This window comes from Pelobates fuscus, chromosome 2 (assembly GCF_036172605.1).
Source record: "Pelobates fuscus isolate aPelFus1 chromosome 2, aPelFus1.pri, whole genome shotgun sequence".
In the NCBI taxonomy this organism is placed as follows: domain Eukaryota; kingdom Metazoa; phylum Chordata; class Amphibia; order Anura; family Pelobatidae; genus Pelobates; species Pelobates fuscus.
In genome coordinates, this window is record NC_086318.1 from 77481043 (window position 1) to 77500518 (window position 19476).

Consider the following 19476-nt stretch of genomic DNA (forward strand, 5'->3'; position numbering starts at 1 on the left):
CATGTTTGTATTCCTGACGTGTTCCTTTATCTAGTGAATTGTATTTCTAATTAATCTGCAGTAATAGTGTAATGCTGATATGTCAAAATGGATCAAAACCCTTGTCAAATGTAAAAGAAAAAAAAAATGGGTAAAAACACTTAAATGACCACTAAAGGTACACAGACCACATCATCTCAATGAAGTGAAATGGGTGCAGCAGTCCTGTAGTTTAACCCTTCACTTACAGCAAAATATTGCTGTTTTATAGAAACTTTTTCAGACAGCTTCCTATGCGGCAACTCTCTGAGGATGTTGGACGTCATCAAATGCTGCTCATAGGAAGGCACTGAAATCAATGCATTCCTGTGAAAAGCATTTGATTGGATGTGCGCGCAGTGCTCGCCACGCATGCACATCACATCCCACGGATGACTTAACAGGAGGTGGAGCAGGCAGCAGCACTAAAGGAGACTCCGCTTGTGGGGGGAGGGGCGGCAGTTGATGGGACCCTCATATATTTGTTATTAGAGACTAGAACACTCATCTCCGCCAGTGACAATGAGAGATGAGATGGCACTGCCCCACAGCCAGTCATTGTCCTGTTATGGGTGGAAATTAATTAGAGGTCAGTGATTGACTTCGATAACATCATGACAGCAGCTCGTCTCACACTAATCTGTTATTGGCTGAGGCTGAGCTAAGTATATACCTTGTTTCCTGAAAATAATTTCGGGTATTATATTATTTTTCCACACAAAAAAACGCACTTGGGCTTATTTTCAGGGGATGTCTTATTTCGGGGGGAAACAGTAGCAAGCATGCGCTAGGAAGCTGGCCTACATTCGGGGGAATAGATCAGTTCAATAGTGCATGGAATCCAGCGAATCTATGTTTGGGGAAAATTCCCCTAGCATAGATTAGCAAACTAGCAATTAGGGCCTTAGCTTATTTTAGGGGGATGTCTTATTTTCATTTAGAAGGGTATTTCTAATAAGGAAATAGCTTTGTGCCAAGAGCAGATGATCTAAGGGCAAATTTACATTTTTTTTTTTTTTTTTACACAATATCAATATAGAGTCACCGTTGTGTTTGTTGTATGCATTTAATAGTTGTATGTTGGGGAGCCTGCCTAACAAACCAGTGAGTCCCTCTGCAGCCAGTGCAGCCGATCCGAGTCACGTGATCAAAAGACTTCGGATCGGCTTTATAGGCAGGATTTGTTGCAGGGGGACTGCAACGAATCCTGCCGATATATATCTAAATACACTTAGAACGAAAGTTTAGATATTTATGTATTATAAGTATATGAATATCTAGGAATCTTGGTGGGACCTGCCTGACAACCCAGGCAGAAATTTCTTAGAATTTCATTTGCATGCTGTAAATTTGACCCTGTTACTTTCCAAAACCCCATGAAATCTGTACATAGGGGTTCTGTTGTACTTGTGAGACCTCACTTAACACAGGTAAGAGTGTTTTAGAGCAGTATAACGTATGATGATGATATCGGTGAAAGTGCAGTTTTTCTGTGAAATATGCCAAAAAAAGGCTGCCATAAGGTCTCAAAGGCAACATGGGCCCAGCAAACCAATCTGGCAAAGTTCAACGTGTAAGAATTAAAAATGGAAAACTCTTTATTTGACCCTGTAACTTTGAAATCTGTACACAGAGAGGGGGCATTGTACTTGTTCAACATTACAGCATACAAATAAGTGTATTTCATTGCAGTAAAATGTTATCAGTATTCTGACTTTATAATTAAAATGCCTTGCAGAACTTGGGAAATAAAATTCCTAACCCTTTTCTAAATTTTTTTTTAGATTTAATTCATATTGAAATTAGGTTTCGTATATAAATATTTAATAATAAATGTAATCCTGAACAAAATGATATATGATAATTGAGGGTGCATCTAATATGAAAGAAGTTAGTTATGGTTGAACAGACGTATAGCTCAGATTCTAGGTTTTGTTTTGGTTCAGAACTTGGACAATTGCCTCTATCTTTAAGGAGCTAAAGGGAAATATCAACAGAAACTTGTAGCCTTATGATCAGTAAATACGATTGGCAATGGGAACCTGCCACCCTAGATTCATTGTGGATTTATCAAGATGTAGAACAAATCACATCCTCACTTGTGGCTGTTTCAAACTACTAAATACAAAGTATTGCTATTGGACTATATTTTTCATACGTTTCAACTGCTGGAGGGCTGGCGATGGGCACCTCTCACATAAAATCTTCTGTTTTTCTGTGTGCACGCTGCAGGACACTATGTTTGCATATAATATGTGGAACCTGGCAAGTGATAATAGTGAAAGCTTCAAACCATTCTATCAAACAGGTTAACAGAATATATGCAAAATCTTTTTTTTTTTTTTCTTCTAGGAAAACTGGAGAACCATTTCATAACTTCATTAGCTGGCAGGATCTGCGGGCCGCTGATCTGGTTAAGTCCTGGAACAGCTCCTTGACACTAAAGGTCTGTAATACTTTTTTTGCTTCTGTTAGCTATAAGTTTTATGTTAGTCCGTCATATGTAGATCTTTATAATTACATATTCTTGCTCTGCTGGGGATGTCTTTAAGGGGAAGCCTATATCTCCACTCCCTCTTACGTTTGAGCCCTCCCAGCCTCCCGATGGTCCTTAAAGGGACACTATTGTCACCAAAACAACTACTGCTTAATGTAGTTGTTTTGGTGTCTATTGCATGTCCATGCAGGCTTTTTAATGTAAACACCGCCTTTTCTGAGAAAATAGTGCCTGTAATGACTGTCCATCTGAAAGCCTATAAGAATTGTTTTTTTCGGCCAAATTAAAATATTGACGTTTCTCAGAGACAGCATTGTTTTACGTAGCAAAACTACTACATTGAGATGTAGAGGTTTTGGCACTTAGAGTCTCTTCATTTTTTTTTCTTTTGCACAAATTACACTAGAAATTGCTTTGTTGCTTTTATATGTTTTAATCATAACTATAAGTTGTAGGGAAACATATGGAACTTCTCATTAGAAGCAGTGTCTTTCAGTTCAGATATTAATACACCATTGCTATTTTCATCACTTTTACTGCTTTCAGTTTGTAGATTAAATCCACATTATTTGCTGTTTATTTAAAGGGGAACTATCAATTTCCAGAAATTTTTATATGATGTTTCTTAATCTCTATATTAAACAAATGTGTTTTGTAAGGTTAAAAAAAATCTGATTAAATGTTGAAATATACACTTTTTTATATTTTGCAACTGGGCGTCTCCATCTTGGCTTTCGCTCAATTATTGTCATATTCTCTGTCCCAGGCACCTGGCAGTTAGCAAAAAGAAAGCATTCAGAGAGGAGAAGAAATTAAACAATGATTCTGTGTCTCCTCCTGATTTGCAATGTTTCCCTGGTTTTTCAATCTCTGAACTAGATTGAAATGTAAATTGCTAAATCTTTAATACGTTTTCATAACATGCTTCATTTTCTTTTAAAATGTACAAGTTCTAGGTGATTATCAATGTTTTATTCAATGGTGTGAATTCTAGAGAGGTAACCGTTCCCCTTTAATTTGTTCTTTTAGGCAGTTCATGGATCCTGTAGATGCCTGCATTTCTTCACGCGTAGGAAACGATTCCTAGCTGCAAGCCTGATAAACTTTACCACTCAGCACGTATCTCTGCGCTTAGCCTGGATCTTACAGAACATGCCAGAGGTCAAAACAATAATGTACACATTTTGGCTCCACAATGCCATTTCTTAGTATTTAATAAAGATACCAATTATATGAAACAGTCAAATTGACAGTGGTGGAATTTCATTGAAATTCCAATGCAGTCAAAAGATCACATAAGACTAAATAGAGCCTTCTTTGTCTGATGGTCAACCTGAAGATGACATAACGTTACAGATGCAAAGTTTTCGTCATCATGTTTTGTCGCTAGTGACGGCTGTGGGATTCGGGCATCTTTTCTTGCATTGCAAGATTTGCTGGTTTATTTTTAGTTTATTTACTAAAATGAGAATGTGTCAGAGTCAAAGTTAAAGGAATACTATAGGGTCAGGAACACAAACATTATTAGTATTCCTGACCCTAAAATGTTAAAACCACCATCTAGCTTTCCTGGCCACCCCTTGTATTCAAGTCTGAAGCTGCTGCCTCTGCCCCTGAACTGCCTCTGTCTGCTCACATCATCAGAAGTGGTGGTCTGAGCCAATCGCAGTGCTTTCCTATAGGATTGGCTGAGACTGTCAAGGAGGCAGATCAGGGGCAGTGCCAGCACAAGTCAAACACAGCCCTGGCCAATCAGCATCTCCTCATAGAGATAATTTGAATGAATGCATCTCTGTGAGGAAAGTTTAGTGTCTGCAGTCAAAGGGTGCAGCACTGCACCAGGAAGCACCTCTAGCAGCCATCTGAGTTGTGATCAGTGGAGTTCTAACTAGGCTGTAATGTAAACACTGCATTTTCTTTAAAAAAAGAGGAATTACAGCAAAAAGCCTGAACGGAATGATTATACTCACCAGAACAAATGCAAAAAGCCGTAGTTGTTCTGGTGACTATAGTGTACCTTTAAGGCCAAAATAGCTGAAATGGAAAAATTCTCCAACTCTTCAGCAATGCTTCCAGATTCCTATATTGGTATAAAATGTGATAAAAATTTTTTGTTTCTTCTAAAAAATATATTTTTATTAGAAATGTCAGATATTGCCAAATGCACTGATCACAGATAGTGGGTAGTAATCAGTATGAAAAATTAAGCAAGATCTTGGTGTGCAATATGATACAGCAATTAACACTCCAAAAATGTTTGATATACTTAATATTAAAGGAAAAAAATGAGCCACTTCCGATCCAGCCAACTCCGTCACCCCATCCCTTTGTCCTCTCTCTCTCTTCAGGGAAGAGAAGGAATTTAATTGCGGATAGAAGAGTTTGGAGGAGCCATGAACTCTTAAGTAATAGCTGTTGCTCAGTCCTGGGGTTTGGATTGGTCGATTGGACGGAGAGGCAGGGCATTATGTAAGCCAGAACCGGTCTGGTCACGTAACAAAAGAACAAAAATAGGAAAGCTTAAAAACAGTAAAAAGTAAAGTGTGAATTGTAGAAAGTAGCTGGTCTACAGGATTCCACCCACCCAATGCCCAAAAGTATAGTGTATATACAAAATATATCCCAAGACATCCACTACTCAAACATAAAGGGTCACAACCCGCTATCACCTCCGCCGAGGGTTGTCCTGATCTTAGATTGGATGGAGTTATCCAGAGTGAGGATGCTAGTTTCTTGTGTTCATCCAATCCATTGTAAATAGAAAGTTAAGTTTGGTTAAGAATAAGTGAAACAGTGGTGTACCCAGCTGGTTCCAGACTTGAAGGATGGTTTTATGTCCTACTGCCACTATAATAGTTTTTTTTTTTTTTTTTATCGTTTATTAGGTATGGTATTACCCAGGAGGGGCCCCAGCAACAGAAATCCAGAATTAAGTAGTAGAGAGGGCGTATAATTAGGTCTTATTCAGCGTGCACTCCAACAGAAAGTGATATAAGTCCGCATTTGTGTGTGCACTTGAAACAAGTCGCTGTATCCTTTCTAACCATTAGATGGAGTCGGTGAGGGGAATAATAAGTGTAATGTGTGGTTTTTAGGAACATATCTGGATAGAAGACAATAGTTGGCTTTGAGTATAGTGTGCAACGATGAGATCCTCTAGGCTATTATCAGAAAAATTTGTCTTCCACCTCCCTAAGCCTGTCAGATGATACACATTTTAAATTCCTGGCAATTCTCATTTTAGTGAATAACCTGTTGGTCTGTGGAGGATCTTGTGGTCCATAGACCAATGTTCTGTATACTCTCACTTGCGCCGGAAAGTACAGCAGTGATGCAGGCTTCTGGCAGGTGAAGTTCCAACAGTTAAAGAAAAAAAGGAGATGATGATTTCTGCGAGCGAGAGCATCAGGTCGCATTAGATGCACCCCTAGTCGCCTCAAAGCAAGCTGGGAGGTGTCTGCAAAATATACATATATGATTAATTTTCTCTCACTAATACAATTACAAAAAGTGACTTATTCAGACATAGCAGCTCAGAATGCTTGTATATCAGCAACTCACCCAGAATGCCATGCAAAATATGCAAATACACGTCCTCTAAAAAGAGCACACTTTCACATATGTATGTAGTTGATCAAACCCTCCATGACCAGCATGTCCCGGGTGCATCCTCTGATGAGCAGTCTAAAAGTATGGGGGTTCTGTACCTGCTTGTGAGGAGCATATAGTATAATCTTGCATATAGTATAGTCTAGTTTGAAGCTCTCCATAAATTGATGGACAACAAAACAGCATATATATAGATATCTATATATGCATTCATCAGAGATAACCCTACCTAATGCTTTTTCTCACCTTGAGCCACACTGTGAAACTGCAGTTAACAATAAATAAAATAGATTGTATAGATGGGAAATTTTTTTTTTTGCTGTGTTTCTGCATATAAAAGAAAGTGTAAAAATTATTTTTTTTGTATTCGTTATTTATAGTTTTATGTGCCATCCAAAAATAGCATTTATAAAACAAAACATATAACAGTGCCATAACATTGGTATGTCTCCGATACACTGTAAGATATGCCTAAAAAGTATGAAATCTGGAAATAGTGTCAGGCGACATCTTGCCTTAGGCCCCGCGCACAAGTGGTTTGTTTTAACCCCTGCAATAACATTCCGTGTATAAGACGACCCCCAATTTTACACTGAAAAAAACTGTCTTAGACATGGAAAAATAAGGTACATATAATGTGTGATATTTATTTTAGTGTACTGCTATTTGTTTTCTAAGATAGGTGATTTTAAGCAGCCTCGTATATTGTATTCTTGCATGTGCATTGTTCCCTTAACCCCTTAAGGACACACGACGTGTGACATGTCATGATTCCCTTTTATTCCAAAAAATTGGTCCTTAAGGGGTTAAAGTGTATTTTACTTCTGAAATACAGTCCTATTTCACCTGCACATTTTATTATTCTACTATCTATGTAATATCATAAATATATCCTCTGTCTATTTTACCCCTTTCCTTTGGTTATTCATAGTCCCCACAGAGAGGTTATATTATCATCCTGCTTTGATGCTGCCATCGGGGTTATGTTTTGACTGTAAAGAGGAATGTCTGTCTGTAATTTCGTACTGCACAATAACTCTTTGATTTGCAGGTAAAGCAGGCCGCTGAAGAAGAAAACTGTTGTTTTGGTACCATCGATACCTGGCTGCTGTATAAACTCACAAATGGTGAGTGTCACAATTCACTGGGCAACCTAGAACATATCATGATGTTTGGGATAAAATCAGATATTTTTCTCCTGTTACAGGTTCTGTTCATGCAACAGACTATTCAAATGCAAGCACCACGGGAGTTTTTGATCCATATCTGGTAAGTGATATTTTAATAGCACTGCATAAGTACCCTGGGGTTTTATTCTGCTTATCTGGTTAATACTAGTTTCTAAAGATTGCTTTGAATCATGTCATGTAATACGTTTATGAGCCTGTCTATTTTTGTCAAAAAGCTCCAAACAGTTTGACGAGGAAAGAAATTGGGGAAAACACACAGGGACACTTGGCAGTATAACCCCTCTGCTAAGTTGTGAACATGTGACAAGGAGTGCCGCTATAAAGCAGACTTATAATAATGAATATATTATTGAGCAACCTGTTGTGTTTTTTGTCTTAAATATTGTGCACTTTAGGACTCCAGTATAGTGAAATTTGTCAAGAAGCTTTATAACATATCACATGTGTAGGGTTCAGAAAGTACAGAAATCAAATTTGTGAAAAACAGGCAGTGTATCTCGTTACCAAAACTAATTATCATTTAACCAAAAAAAAAAAAAAAACAACAACAACAAGTTCAAAGTAACACAGACAAGGTTAAGATATGTTGTTTAAGCTTTGGGCATAAGAGGAAATCTAGCAGACACCATAGTAACGGTGAACAACTGAAGTACACAATCTCAAATTGTATCGAATATAAATGGAATACATTTGTATCATCATAAAAACTGACGATAAGGAACTGAAAACTTAAATGAAAAGAAAATCAGTCGTAAGTCTCATGCTTCTTTGTTGCTCTCTCCATTGCACAAATGTGGTGGTATTGCCAATGTCCTAAGAATGAGTCAATGATTCTGGACACACTGCAAGTAATGAAGAAGTCCTAAAGCATGTAGCAAGGAGTCTTCTTTGCAGGAGGTCAGAATTGTTGTCCATCCGATAATGCTATTAGTGATCTTGAAGATCTTCACCTCTAAATAATATTTGGGCACCACAAAGTCTTGGTAACGGCTGACAGAGGTTGGTACCATTTTAGTGTCGACTGATACAGATCTTGAAATAATTGTAAATGGTTAGATTCAAATTGCACAGGAGACTTGCCTCAACCGATGGCCATAACAGCCATCTTGTCAGAGTGTAATGGTACCCATGTCTTCCTGACCTGTTCTGCCTACTCTGTGCCATTCCAGCATTAATTCTGATGCTGGACACTACCTTACCACACCCTTTTACGCCTGTATGTCATAATTCTGGCACACGCTCTTTGGTGTCAGTCCACCACCAGCGCATGCCTGCCTTTTGGGCTTGCAGGGATGCAAACCGATCAAGAGACGGTGCTAGCTGTATAAACTCCTCACATTCCTGAGTGCATTGTCATATTGTGGTTCATTAATATGTACAATATCATGTTCCTCTGTAGTCCTTAGGCTTGTCCTGTTTATTCTATATTCTCGCTCCCTTTGACTCAGACTGGCTTATCGATTCAGTGATTTGTGTATTCCATGACCTTGGCTTGTTTCTTCTTTCTTGTAAATTCACGTAACTTATAGTCTCAGCAATATTACGCCGATATACTGCTGAAAATAGCATTGGTATAGATTTGAGTACTGCTAAATAGTTTTTTGCAAGTGAATTGCAACGCCTTTTGCCACTTACCTGGTTTTCTGTCTCTGTCTCTGCTCCTTCCCCTCTAACGTCAGCAGGTAGGGGAAACGTAATGCGCTTGTGCAGAAATGGCCACTCTCGCCCTAGGACTTCTCCCATAGGAAAGCATTATATAATGCTTTTCCATGGGGTTTCGGGTGACACTGGATGTCCTCCTGCATAGGGTGAGAATGTCAAGCGACTAAAATTCGCCTATCCACCCGGAATTCCCTCTAGTGGCTGTCTGGTAGAGAGTCACTAGAAGTGGAATTAACTCTCAAGGGTAATTATTACAGTTTATTAAAAACAAATTACCTTTGCAGGGAAAAGGGACCTGGGATACATTATACAAAAATATAAAATCAAGAACAGATCCTTCTTCACTTTGAAGAGAATGAGACTTTAAAGCAGGACAAACATTTTATAAAGGCCTTCCCACGCTTTGAATTCTCTATAGAAAAATTAGATTCGCCTGTTGGAGTGCTCTGATTGGTTAGCTTAACCCCTTAAGGACCAAACTTCTGGAATAAAAGGGAATCATGACATGTCACACATGTCATGTGTCCTTAAGGGGTTAAAGCAGGGGTCCTCAAACTACGGCCCGCCAGGGTCCTGAACCCAGCCCAAGCACTCAGAGCCACTCGATGGGCCCTGTATCTTCAGGGGCCCGGTCAGCGCTGGGAAAGCATTGGATTGGTTAAAAATCATAATTCTGATGTCACCAAGGAGGCTAATCGAGGGTGGGGCCAGTGTCGGCAGACCCACACAGCTCTGGAAATAAGGTTACCTTTTGCCTTTTCTAAGGGGGCTAAGAGGAGCAAGACACCTAAATGCTGGATTAAACACTATAGGGTCAGGAATACGTTTGTAACACGATAGGGTCGGGAACACAAACATATTCCTGACCCTATCGTGTTCCTTTAAATTTAAAATACACTTTGAATTCACCCATTGTACTAAATAACCCTGTTTGTGTGTGCTTCATGTGTATATATACGGTAATCTATATTTAATGTGATTTGCACTCTTGTTTTTCCTGTCCTGTTTCAGATGAGTTGGAGCTCTTTCCTCTGTTCGTTGCTGTCCATCCCAATATCTATATTCCCCCCTGTTCACGATACAAGGTACTTGTCTGCATTTTGCCATTTGCAGTTAGCGTATTAATTTCATTGTTTAAAACCCGTATTACTGTGCATTACATTGTCACAAGCCTTCTGTTGTGTTTAATCGTTGTTTTCCTTTCAGTCATAGTTTTGGCCTTGTGGATCCCAGTATATTTGGGGCTCCCATACCTATCCGTGCATTGGTAAGTGTGACAATATTGTTTTGGTATTTTCTCTCCATCACCTGACTCTGTGGTTCCCAAACCAATCCTCACTGCACCCCACTACCAGTCTTTGATTTAGGGATTTCCCAGTTGTGTATTTTTTTTTCTTTTCTAAAAACACCTTACACACAATTGGGTATTTCCTAAATCCTGGCCTGGTAGGGGGCAACGAGGACTGGTTTGGGCCCCACTGATCTAAACCAATAATTGACTGACTGACTTGCAATAAATCAATTGCAGGCTCCATGGGTAAGTGCTTTTGGTGGTGAAGTTCATTTTGCAAGTGTAACTGTCTGTAAATTTATTTTTAAATCTAACTTCTTCATTCATTTCGTTCCCATGCAGGTAGCTGACCAGCAAGCTGCTATGTTTGGACAGTGCTGCTTTAATATGGGAGATGTGAAATTAACAATGGGAACTGGAACATTTATGTGCATTAATACTGGAAATACCCTGCATACGTCTATCGCAGGTAAAGGGATTCCTGAAATAATTGTATGGGTGATTTAAACGTGGAGCAGTAAAACATCCTATGAGAATAAATAAATAGCATTGGATATGAATGTCAGCGAGGCAAATATCCCTTTTGTTGAATGCAGTCTTGAAGGGTTAAATACTTGATCAGCCTTGCCCGGTCATAGAAGGATATTTCATGTATATCTTAAAATACATCCAGTTTTTTTTTTTTTTAATTGAGCAAGCCTTTCCAAGTGGCTACCTGTTTACACATTACCAGCATTTCAGATTTAAACCACCATGACAACTTGTACTTTTAGAAGTGGTGATGGTGGTAGGAATGTGTATGTGCGGCATTTTAGCTTGTAACGCAGCAGATACAGAGTAATTTGCACTTTTGTGCCGTTGGCTAGTTGCATCCAGAGTACACTTAATTTAGGCAGCCCAGTCTGCGTTTTTGAAATGGACATAATGAGCACCCCCCTTACAGGCAACGCGCTTTCAAGGTGAAACTTCAGTGTCCCCTCCCTCTGTGTGCTCCAGCCAGGGACAGTTATTCCATTTGCTAGGGAAATAAATTCCCTACCTGGCCCACACTTGCACTTTTAGCCGGTGAAACGGCTCAATTAAATAATTATGTATGCAAGTATTTGATTGGCCCACGAGAGGCACTGGTGGCATCAGACAGGGGCCTAGAATCCAGCTTCGAGTGGTGCTGGATTCCTGGTAAGTTTACAGCTTGTTCTGCAGGTTTATGAAGAATGCCCAGTTGGGCATTCTAGAGAAAAAGGGGTTTTTCAAGGGTTAGAGTAACTTTTTAATGATGGAGACAAAACGTAAGTGTATAAAACAAAAAAGGAGTTTGGAAGCATATCTAGAATGTGTATTTCTTCGGTTTATACAGAATACACCAGAAGCAATAGTGCACACAAAATGTACAATTTGAAGTTTTGTAAGGCTAGTTATGATTGTTTATCCTGAGTATATTGGGATATATGGGGATTTGATCATACCATGTGGTCATACGGTGTCAGTCCTACCACTGTGCCCAAGCACCCCATTACCAGCGCATATTTGATGCATAAAAAATACACAAGAAAATAATAAATAAAATAGTGTTTTGGCTGCAGTTGGTGATAAGTACATACTTTAGTTAGGAGAAATCTATATTTGAAGCGGTTTTGGATTTAGTATATATTAAACTTAGTCTCTGCAATGTTTCTTTGATTCTTTTGTAACCCTTTGACTGTCAAAGCTCTTTTGAACCTTTTCTTCCCTAGAAACCAAGTCCACTTTTTGGTATTTTGCACTCTTTACTTTCTGGTCATGAAATTTATTTTTTTGAGAGGACAGATAGAGCTTTCCTCTTACACTATATATCAGTGCTTCCCAAACTTTTCAGGTTCAAGGCGCCCTTAATATTTCAATATCTTTCCAAAGCAACCCAAGTCACAATTTCTAGGTTGCATATCTGTACAGCGCTGTGGCATTCACTAGCGCTATAGTGTAATGTACAGTGTTTGTAAAGGTGCTTGTATATAGTTTTAGTGTTTTAATCTAGGGGTGTGTTTGTAATGTTTACGTTTGATTGCAGGGGTGTGTAAATTTTTGTGAAGTATTTGTGTTTGAGTGAAGGGGTGTGTTTGTATATCCTTTTGGAGTTTGAATGCAGGGGTGTGCTTGAATGTAATATTTGTGTTAGATTGCAGGAGTATGTTTGTATCTTGTGCTGGTGTATGACTGCTGACACACACACACACCCTTCAAAAAGAATAAACGCAGGTAACACTCCACTCCAATGTGTGTGTGTCTAAAATAAACAAAGAACCCTGCACACTGATGTGTAAATGCTCCGTGTCAGGCGGACATCGCTGGATCCATCAGAAAAGTCTTCAAAAAGAATAAACGCAGGCAACACGCCAATATTAAGTAATCGTAAGGATGATATATTTATTAATAGGTGAACCATTGAAAAAGTGCAATGTTTCGGCTCAGCAGTGCCTTATTGCATGATTAAGGCTCTGCTGAGCCAAAACATTGCACTTTCTATTCACCTGTCAATAAATATACCGTCCTTACTATTACTTACTATTGGCGTGTTGCCTGCCTTTATTCCTTTTGAAGACTTTATTGGTGGATCTAGCGATGCCCGCCTGACACGGAGCAACCACCACTGTGGATGGCCGGAGCATTTACACAGCATCAGTGTGCAGGGTTCTTTGTTTATTTTAGACACACACACAAACATTGATACATGCACACGCATTATGATACAGATACACACATTGACATAAAAACACACACAATGACACACAGATGCACATACACAGATGCAAATCCTGACCCACAGATGTGTGCGCACAGACACACACTGACACAGAAGCACTCTGACATATATACACACACAGATAAACACCCTGACACCGCACACACAGATGCACACCCTGACACCGCACACACAGATGCACACCCTGACACACACACTCATACATACACACACATACACCCACACACACAAGTGATATTTTTAATATATCCAGCCACCCTCCTGTTAGCTTACCTTGTGTGTTCAGGAGGGAGGCTTGGAGTCCTGTATCTTGATATCGCTGTATTGTGTACCTGTATTATACATAGAGCAGTGTGTGGGTCAGCAAAGGGGGTGGGGGCAGCAGCTCTATAAACTATAGTTAGGTGGGAAATGTATTCTGTGGGCTAATCAAGTTAAATGTTGCCCTGTGCCCCAGCAAGTCTATCTACTACAGCAAAGGGCTGTGTTGATGTAACCAGAGATTGCTCTGTAGGGACAGTGGGTCCAATCAAGATAACATTTTGTTGTCTTGGTGTATTGGCACTGGGGGAGGTGGTAACTAGTGTAAATAATCACTTTGTTGCATTGTAGTTCTTTTCCTGTGATCTGTTCTGTATTGCCATTAGTGAATGTTTTGTGTAATGTTTATTTTACTGTATGCTGTGATCTTTGTAAAGTTGATCTGGATGCAATAAACCGAGTCAGAGTGAGTGTGAGTTCTAGGAGTTGCCAAGAAAGAAGCTGGTGTTGTCTCTTCCTTGAGGTCTCACAAGATATGGCTAATTATTGTCCTCTATAGAGTAATTACAAATAAGAGTATTGCCAGAAGAGTGGATGGATAGAATATCATATAGTAACCAGATATCAGTGCAGCATATCCCGCGTATGCTACCAAAGAGGAGTCCTAGCATTTAGTGGAGCAGTTTAGTGCTGCAAGTTATGTAAAAAGAATACCCACGGACAATATATTAAGGTATAATATATATAAAAACCTTTTCACAGTATTGGCTGTATTAATTGCAACATAACTAGTGTGTGTGTGTTTACCGATTTTGATAGTGTCAAATTTGTTGTGATCTCTGCCTTCCTGGAGCAACATCAATTTTACTAGGTCACAGTTGCATCTTTTTGACCTTGATCAATCTTAAAATGATGCGAGCTGCGACCTTTTCGCCTTTTAACGCATTTTATTTGGCGTCTCTTTTGACCCAGTGTACATGAGCAAAAAAGACGCAATTAGTTACGCACGGTCCAGGTCCTATTTAAACTCTTATCAATGTAGGACTAGTACCCTTTCATGGTGTCAGAACCCCTAACAACATTATTTTGATAGTTTTGCTTTTCTGATCCCAACCCAACTTGTCCTAACTCTGGTTTCTCTTGACAACGCAATGTGCCTGACCCTGAGTTTTGTCTCGTCCTTGTAGTCCCAGTTTTCCTGATCCGGTGTGTTGTTGGCATATTCTGGTCTCTGTTTATTGGTAGCTTTAGCACTGATGTTTCCTACTTCCATCTAAGCATTAAGCCTGGCCACGCTAGGGTTCAGTAATACGCCTTTCTATCATTCCTCCTGTTTGTTTGTTAGGTTGCTGACATATCTTCCTGACTAGTCTACTGGAATCCTGACATACTGCAACTAAAGACAAACCCCTCAAGTTAGATTTTTTTTATTTATTTTTCCCCAGATTTGGGGAATATTTTATGTACATATAATAATTTTACTCCTATTTTCCAGTTTCAGGTAATATAAAACAAGGAGTGCATCACTGCTCCAAAGATATATATACATATACACACAAAGCAAAAAGATTATCCGTGCACTCAGGCTAAACTCAATTGTGCAAATGCCGGGTGCCAGTCCTGGGGTTTGATTATTCAAAGCAAATGAACATATGGGCTGCACTCACGGTCTTTCATTATGAAGTTTTCTTTATTCCATAAAATAAAACAGCAGATCAACTGTTTTATTTTATGGAATAAAGGAAACTTCATAATGAAAGACCGTGAGTGCAGCCCATATGTTCATTTGCTATAAATATATATATATAATTTTTAATTTATTTTTTCTTACAAATTTGGTGTTCTCGGATTTCAAACTTTAAGGGATTTTTAGAAGTCCCAGAACGGCAAATGTCCACACAAAAAGCATACTTTTGAATGAGCATTATTTGAATAGCATTATTATTAAAGGAACACTATAGTCACCTAAATTGCTTTAGCTAAATAAAGCAGTTTTAGTGTATAGATCATTCCCCTGCAATTTCACTGCTCAATTCACTGTCATTTACGAGTTAAATCACTTTGTTTCTGTTTATGCAGCCCTAGCCACACCTCCCCTGGCTATGATTGACAGAGCCTGCATGAAACAAAAACTGATTTCACTTTCAAACAGATGTAATTTACCTTAAATAATTGTATCTCAATCTCTAAATTGAACTTTAATCACATACAGGAGGCTCTTGCAGGGTCTAGCAAGCTATTAACATAGCAGGGGATAAGAAAATCTTAATTAAACAGAACTTGCAATAAAGAAAGCCTAAATAGGGCTCTCTTTACAGGAAGTGTTTATGGAAGGCTGTGCAAGTCACATGCAGGGAGGTGTGACTAGGGTTCATAAACAAAGGGATTTAACTCCTAAATGGCAGAGGATTGAGCAGTGAGGCTGCAGGGGCATGTTCTATACACCAAAACTGCTTCTTTAAGCTAAAGTTGTTCAGGTGACTATAGTGTCCCTTTAAGTAACCACGCACATTTAGATCTTCTGGAATCCACTTATGTCAGCTTGCCATGAATTAACACTTGATGCAGGTTACATTTAATAAATCTTATCTAACAGGTTTATATCCACTGATTGGCTGGAAGATTGGCGAGGAGTTGGTGTGTTTAGCAGAAGGCAATGCCTCGGATACTGGCACAGCAATTAAATGGGCACAGGAACTAAGTAAGTGAATAGCTGGAAAAAGTTGTGCTCAGCAGAATTTAGAAAAATGTATCCTGGTTAAAAGCATGGGATCAGAGCAGCAAGCTCTGAAATGGGATGTTGCAGAAAAGGATTAGAAAAGCTTATTAATTCTACAAAATGTGAGAGAGTAAATCTGAGAGGTTTGATCTAAATACAAGCAATTCCTAAACCGAATAATTACACTGTCCCTTTTTCCAATTTCCACCTGTAAATCTATGCAAATCTTACTTGGATTATGGCAAACTGCATAATATGTTTAATATGTTTATTACATAAATGTGCCTTAACTTAGCCAATTAATATACCGATTTAGTAGGAATTTTGTTTAACACTTTAAAGGAATACCCCAAGCTTAATAACTACTAGAGCACGCTGTTGTGGTTATGATGTCAGGAGTTCCCAGATGGCTTCCATTGTAATTAATCAAACTATTTTAGAATGTTTTGACATCTTAACATTGTTCCATCCGGCACCGCTCCCTGCTTCTACTACTATTGACAGAGAGCCACAAGCTCACTATCTGAGCTAAGCCCAGTGATGCGAGTGATCAGTTGACACACTCTACCAATGAGCTGTCCTCTTTGGGCTTAGCTCAGGAAAGCCGTATTAGAACGGTTTGAAATCTTAACTGGGATCCTCTGGGCACAGCTCCTTGCCTCCATTATTACTGACAGAGATAAAGCAGCTCACTGTCTGAGCTAATCCCACTTGTGCAGGGCTTGGCAAAATGGCTGACGTTGATCAACAATGCTCTCAGCCAATGAGTTGTCGCAAGGCTTAGTTGTTGAGAGCTAAAAAAAAAAAAAAAAGCTCCTGCTTAGGTTCTCTGTCATTAATAGTAGAGACAGAAAAGTAGGACCCCAGTTAAAAAGTCAAACCATCCTAAAACAGTTTGACTAAGTGCAATGGGGAACACCTGGGCACTCTTGGCACCATAACCACTACAGTTATATATAAATAAAACTCCACATGATGAAGCAGCTGTAAGGAATTTGTAATATTATGGAAATAGAACTTAGTAGTTCTTTAAACTTGTTAAAATTATTAGGTTTTCAGCACCACATTAAAATGAGATACATACTAGTGTGTAATGCTCAGTGTTCTGATTCTGCAACAGATATAAAATCGAGTTACTGTTTCCCATATGTTTTGTACATTTTTATTCTGCTTTTTTTGTAATGTAATGTCAGCACTTGTATAATCCTAAACTGTTACCAAACACTTGAGGCCCAAGCTTGCATACTCCTGTTAGTGGGCGCACCCACACAGCAGAATTTCCTGAGTGGCCAGATTCGTGTCTCGTGGAAAAACTCTCACATCTTAAACATATTGGAAAGGGAAGCAAGTTGGGATTTTTATGGGGAGATGTATTGCCCCTTTAAATTCGCTATGAGCACAATTTCTCCTTAAAGTGGTCTTTCTGGCTTATTTGTTCTTTTTCTCTGGAATAGCAGAAACATTTTATATAAAAATGATATGTCTAATTTATAACAGATTGAAAAAGAGGCTCAATTTAATTTAATTTTAAAAAAAATGAACCTCGCTCCCACGAAAAGACATGGTGTAGGGCCTGGATCAGATTTCAAACAGGGCAGGTTCTCTTTTATGTTCATGGTAAAGGGTTAGGAAAATACTTTTAAATCATGACAGTCTCTAAGGGGTTAATTTCTGCACATTATTTAATTAATATAGACACGTCATTACCAATAATCTAGCCTGTTTCATCCTTTAAAAACAAGTATTAACATTAACCAGTCGATAATGAAATGATTGCATGGAAAAATATATTTTGGCACAACCATTTTTTTGTTATTAGGCACAATATTTAAAGGAACTCTATAGTCAGCAGAACAACTACAGCTTATTGTATTTGTTCTGGTGAGTAGAATCATCCCCTTCATGCTTTTTGCTGTAAAGACGGTCTTTTCAGAGAAAATGCAGTGTTACATTACAGCCTAGTGCTAACTCCACTGGCCACTCCTCAGATGGCTGCTAGAGGTGCTTCCTGGGGCAGTGCTGCAGAGTGAGCAACACTGCCATTCAGTGTCTCCACCCTCTCCATGCAGACACTGAACTTTCCTCATAGAGAGGCATTGATTCAATTAATCTCTATGAGGCGATGCTGATTGGCCAGGGCTGTGTTTGACTTGTGCCTTCTTGACAGTCTCAGCCAGTCCTTTGGGTAAGCATTGTGATTGGCTCGGACCACCACTTATGATGATGACCGCAGGCAGGTCAGAGGCAGACAGTATCAGAGTCAGCAGCTGCAGACTGCAGAATACAAATAAGATGTTACTATATTTAGGGAGGCCAGAGCGTCAAGATAGCAGTTTTTAACACTGTAGGGCCAGGAATACATGTTTGGGTTCCTGACCCAATAGTGTTCATTTAAATGCTATAATGTACATAAGGCCTTTAAAAGTCAAAGAAGTACATTAATAAAGTATTGCATTTTTAACATTTTCTGCAAATGTAGAGCTTCACAATAGACCAGGGAGAATGAGCACTGTACATATCCCATAAGTATTTGCTCAGCAATGGTTCTTGTTATATGTAGATAAACAGAAAAAGTAATTTATCTCTTCATTTCTAAAGACCTTTTCACAGACTTTGAAGACACAGAACAAATGGCTAAAAGCGTGCCGGACTGTGGAGGAATTTACTTTGTACCGTCTTTTACAGGCTTACAGGTAAATATATCATACAGTACGTGTATAATACATAGGGGAAATGCAATCTGCACCCATGTGGCTTAAACTGGAACCATTGTGTCACTTAGTGGGGACACAGTTTAGCTTAAAATGGCCAAGCAATGACTGTGGTTTTTTATTTTCCAGATCCGCTATTTTAGTATGACCTTTAACCTTTTCCAAGACTTCATTATACCCTGAATGGCAAATTCAGTGACTAAAATGTTGATTCATCAAATTAAATAGACACTACTACTGCTACAACCAAATGGCTAATTAACAGTTGCCTATTGATTGCGCTGGCATATTATTTTGTTGTTGTTTTTAAATCAAGGTAGATTTATTTTTATTTAAATTCATATGTCATGTGGGAGAGTGGGCAAAGAAGGTGAATTAGTTAACCCTTGCGGTGCCATACGCATGGCTCATACATGCATACAGCACTGCTGGAGAAAAGCCGTGTGCTTGTATAGAATTTCTCCGTAGATGCCCAAGTTTGCATGAGTGCACCAGAGGCATCATGGGAACTATTTGTAATCCACTTATGGAGGTCTTTTTTTTTTCAGTGTGCTTGATGTTTGTTTTTTTTTGTTTTTTGTTTTGCTTTTTTCTTTTCTTTTTGCTTCCAATGCTTTATTCACCCAAGTGAACATTTTACTGATGTGAGGGGTGAGGGAACAGAAAATTGACAATTCTCCGTAAGTGACAGTTTCATCAATGGCAGGGGAGTGAAACTAAACTAAATTTGTTCCCTGGTCCTTTATTTTCATTGTCTTGTGTCTGTTCTCTGTTATGT

General features: G+C 38.9%; 1 protein-coding gene across 1 annotated transcript in view; it reads left to right on the forward strand.

Moving 5' to 3' along the window:
- GK5 (glycerol kinase 5) overlaps positions 1–19476 on the forward strand; it is a 59712-nt gene that overhangs the window by 31194 nt on the left and 9042 nt on the right. Inside the window, exons 4-12 of the mRNA XM_063442275.1 lie at positions 2371–2464; positions 3545–3676; positions 7176–7251; positions 7332–7393; positions 9988–10061; positions 10183–10243; positions 10610–10736; positions 15865–15969; positions 18586–18680. Of these exons, the coding sequence (XP_063298345.1) occupies positions 2371–2464; positions 3545–3676; positions 7176–7251; positions 7332–7393; positions 9988–10061; positions 10183–10243; positions 10610–10736; positions 15865–15969; positions 18586–18680 (826 nt within the window). The remainder of the gene's footprint in view (positions 1–2370; positions 2465–3544; positions 3677–7175; positions 7252–7331; positions 7394–9987; positions 10062–10182; positions 10244–10609; positions 10737–15864; positions 15970–18585; positions 18681–19476) is intronic.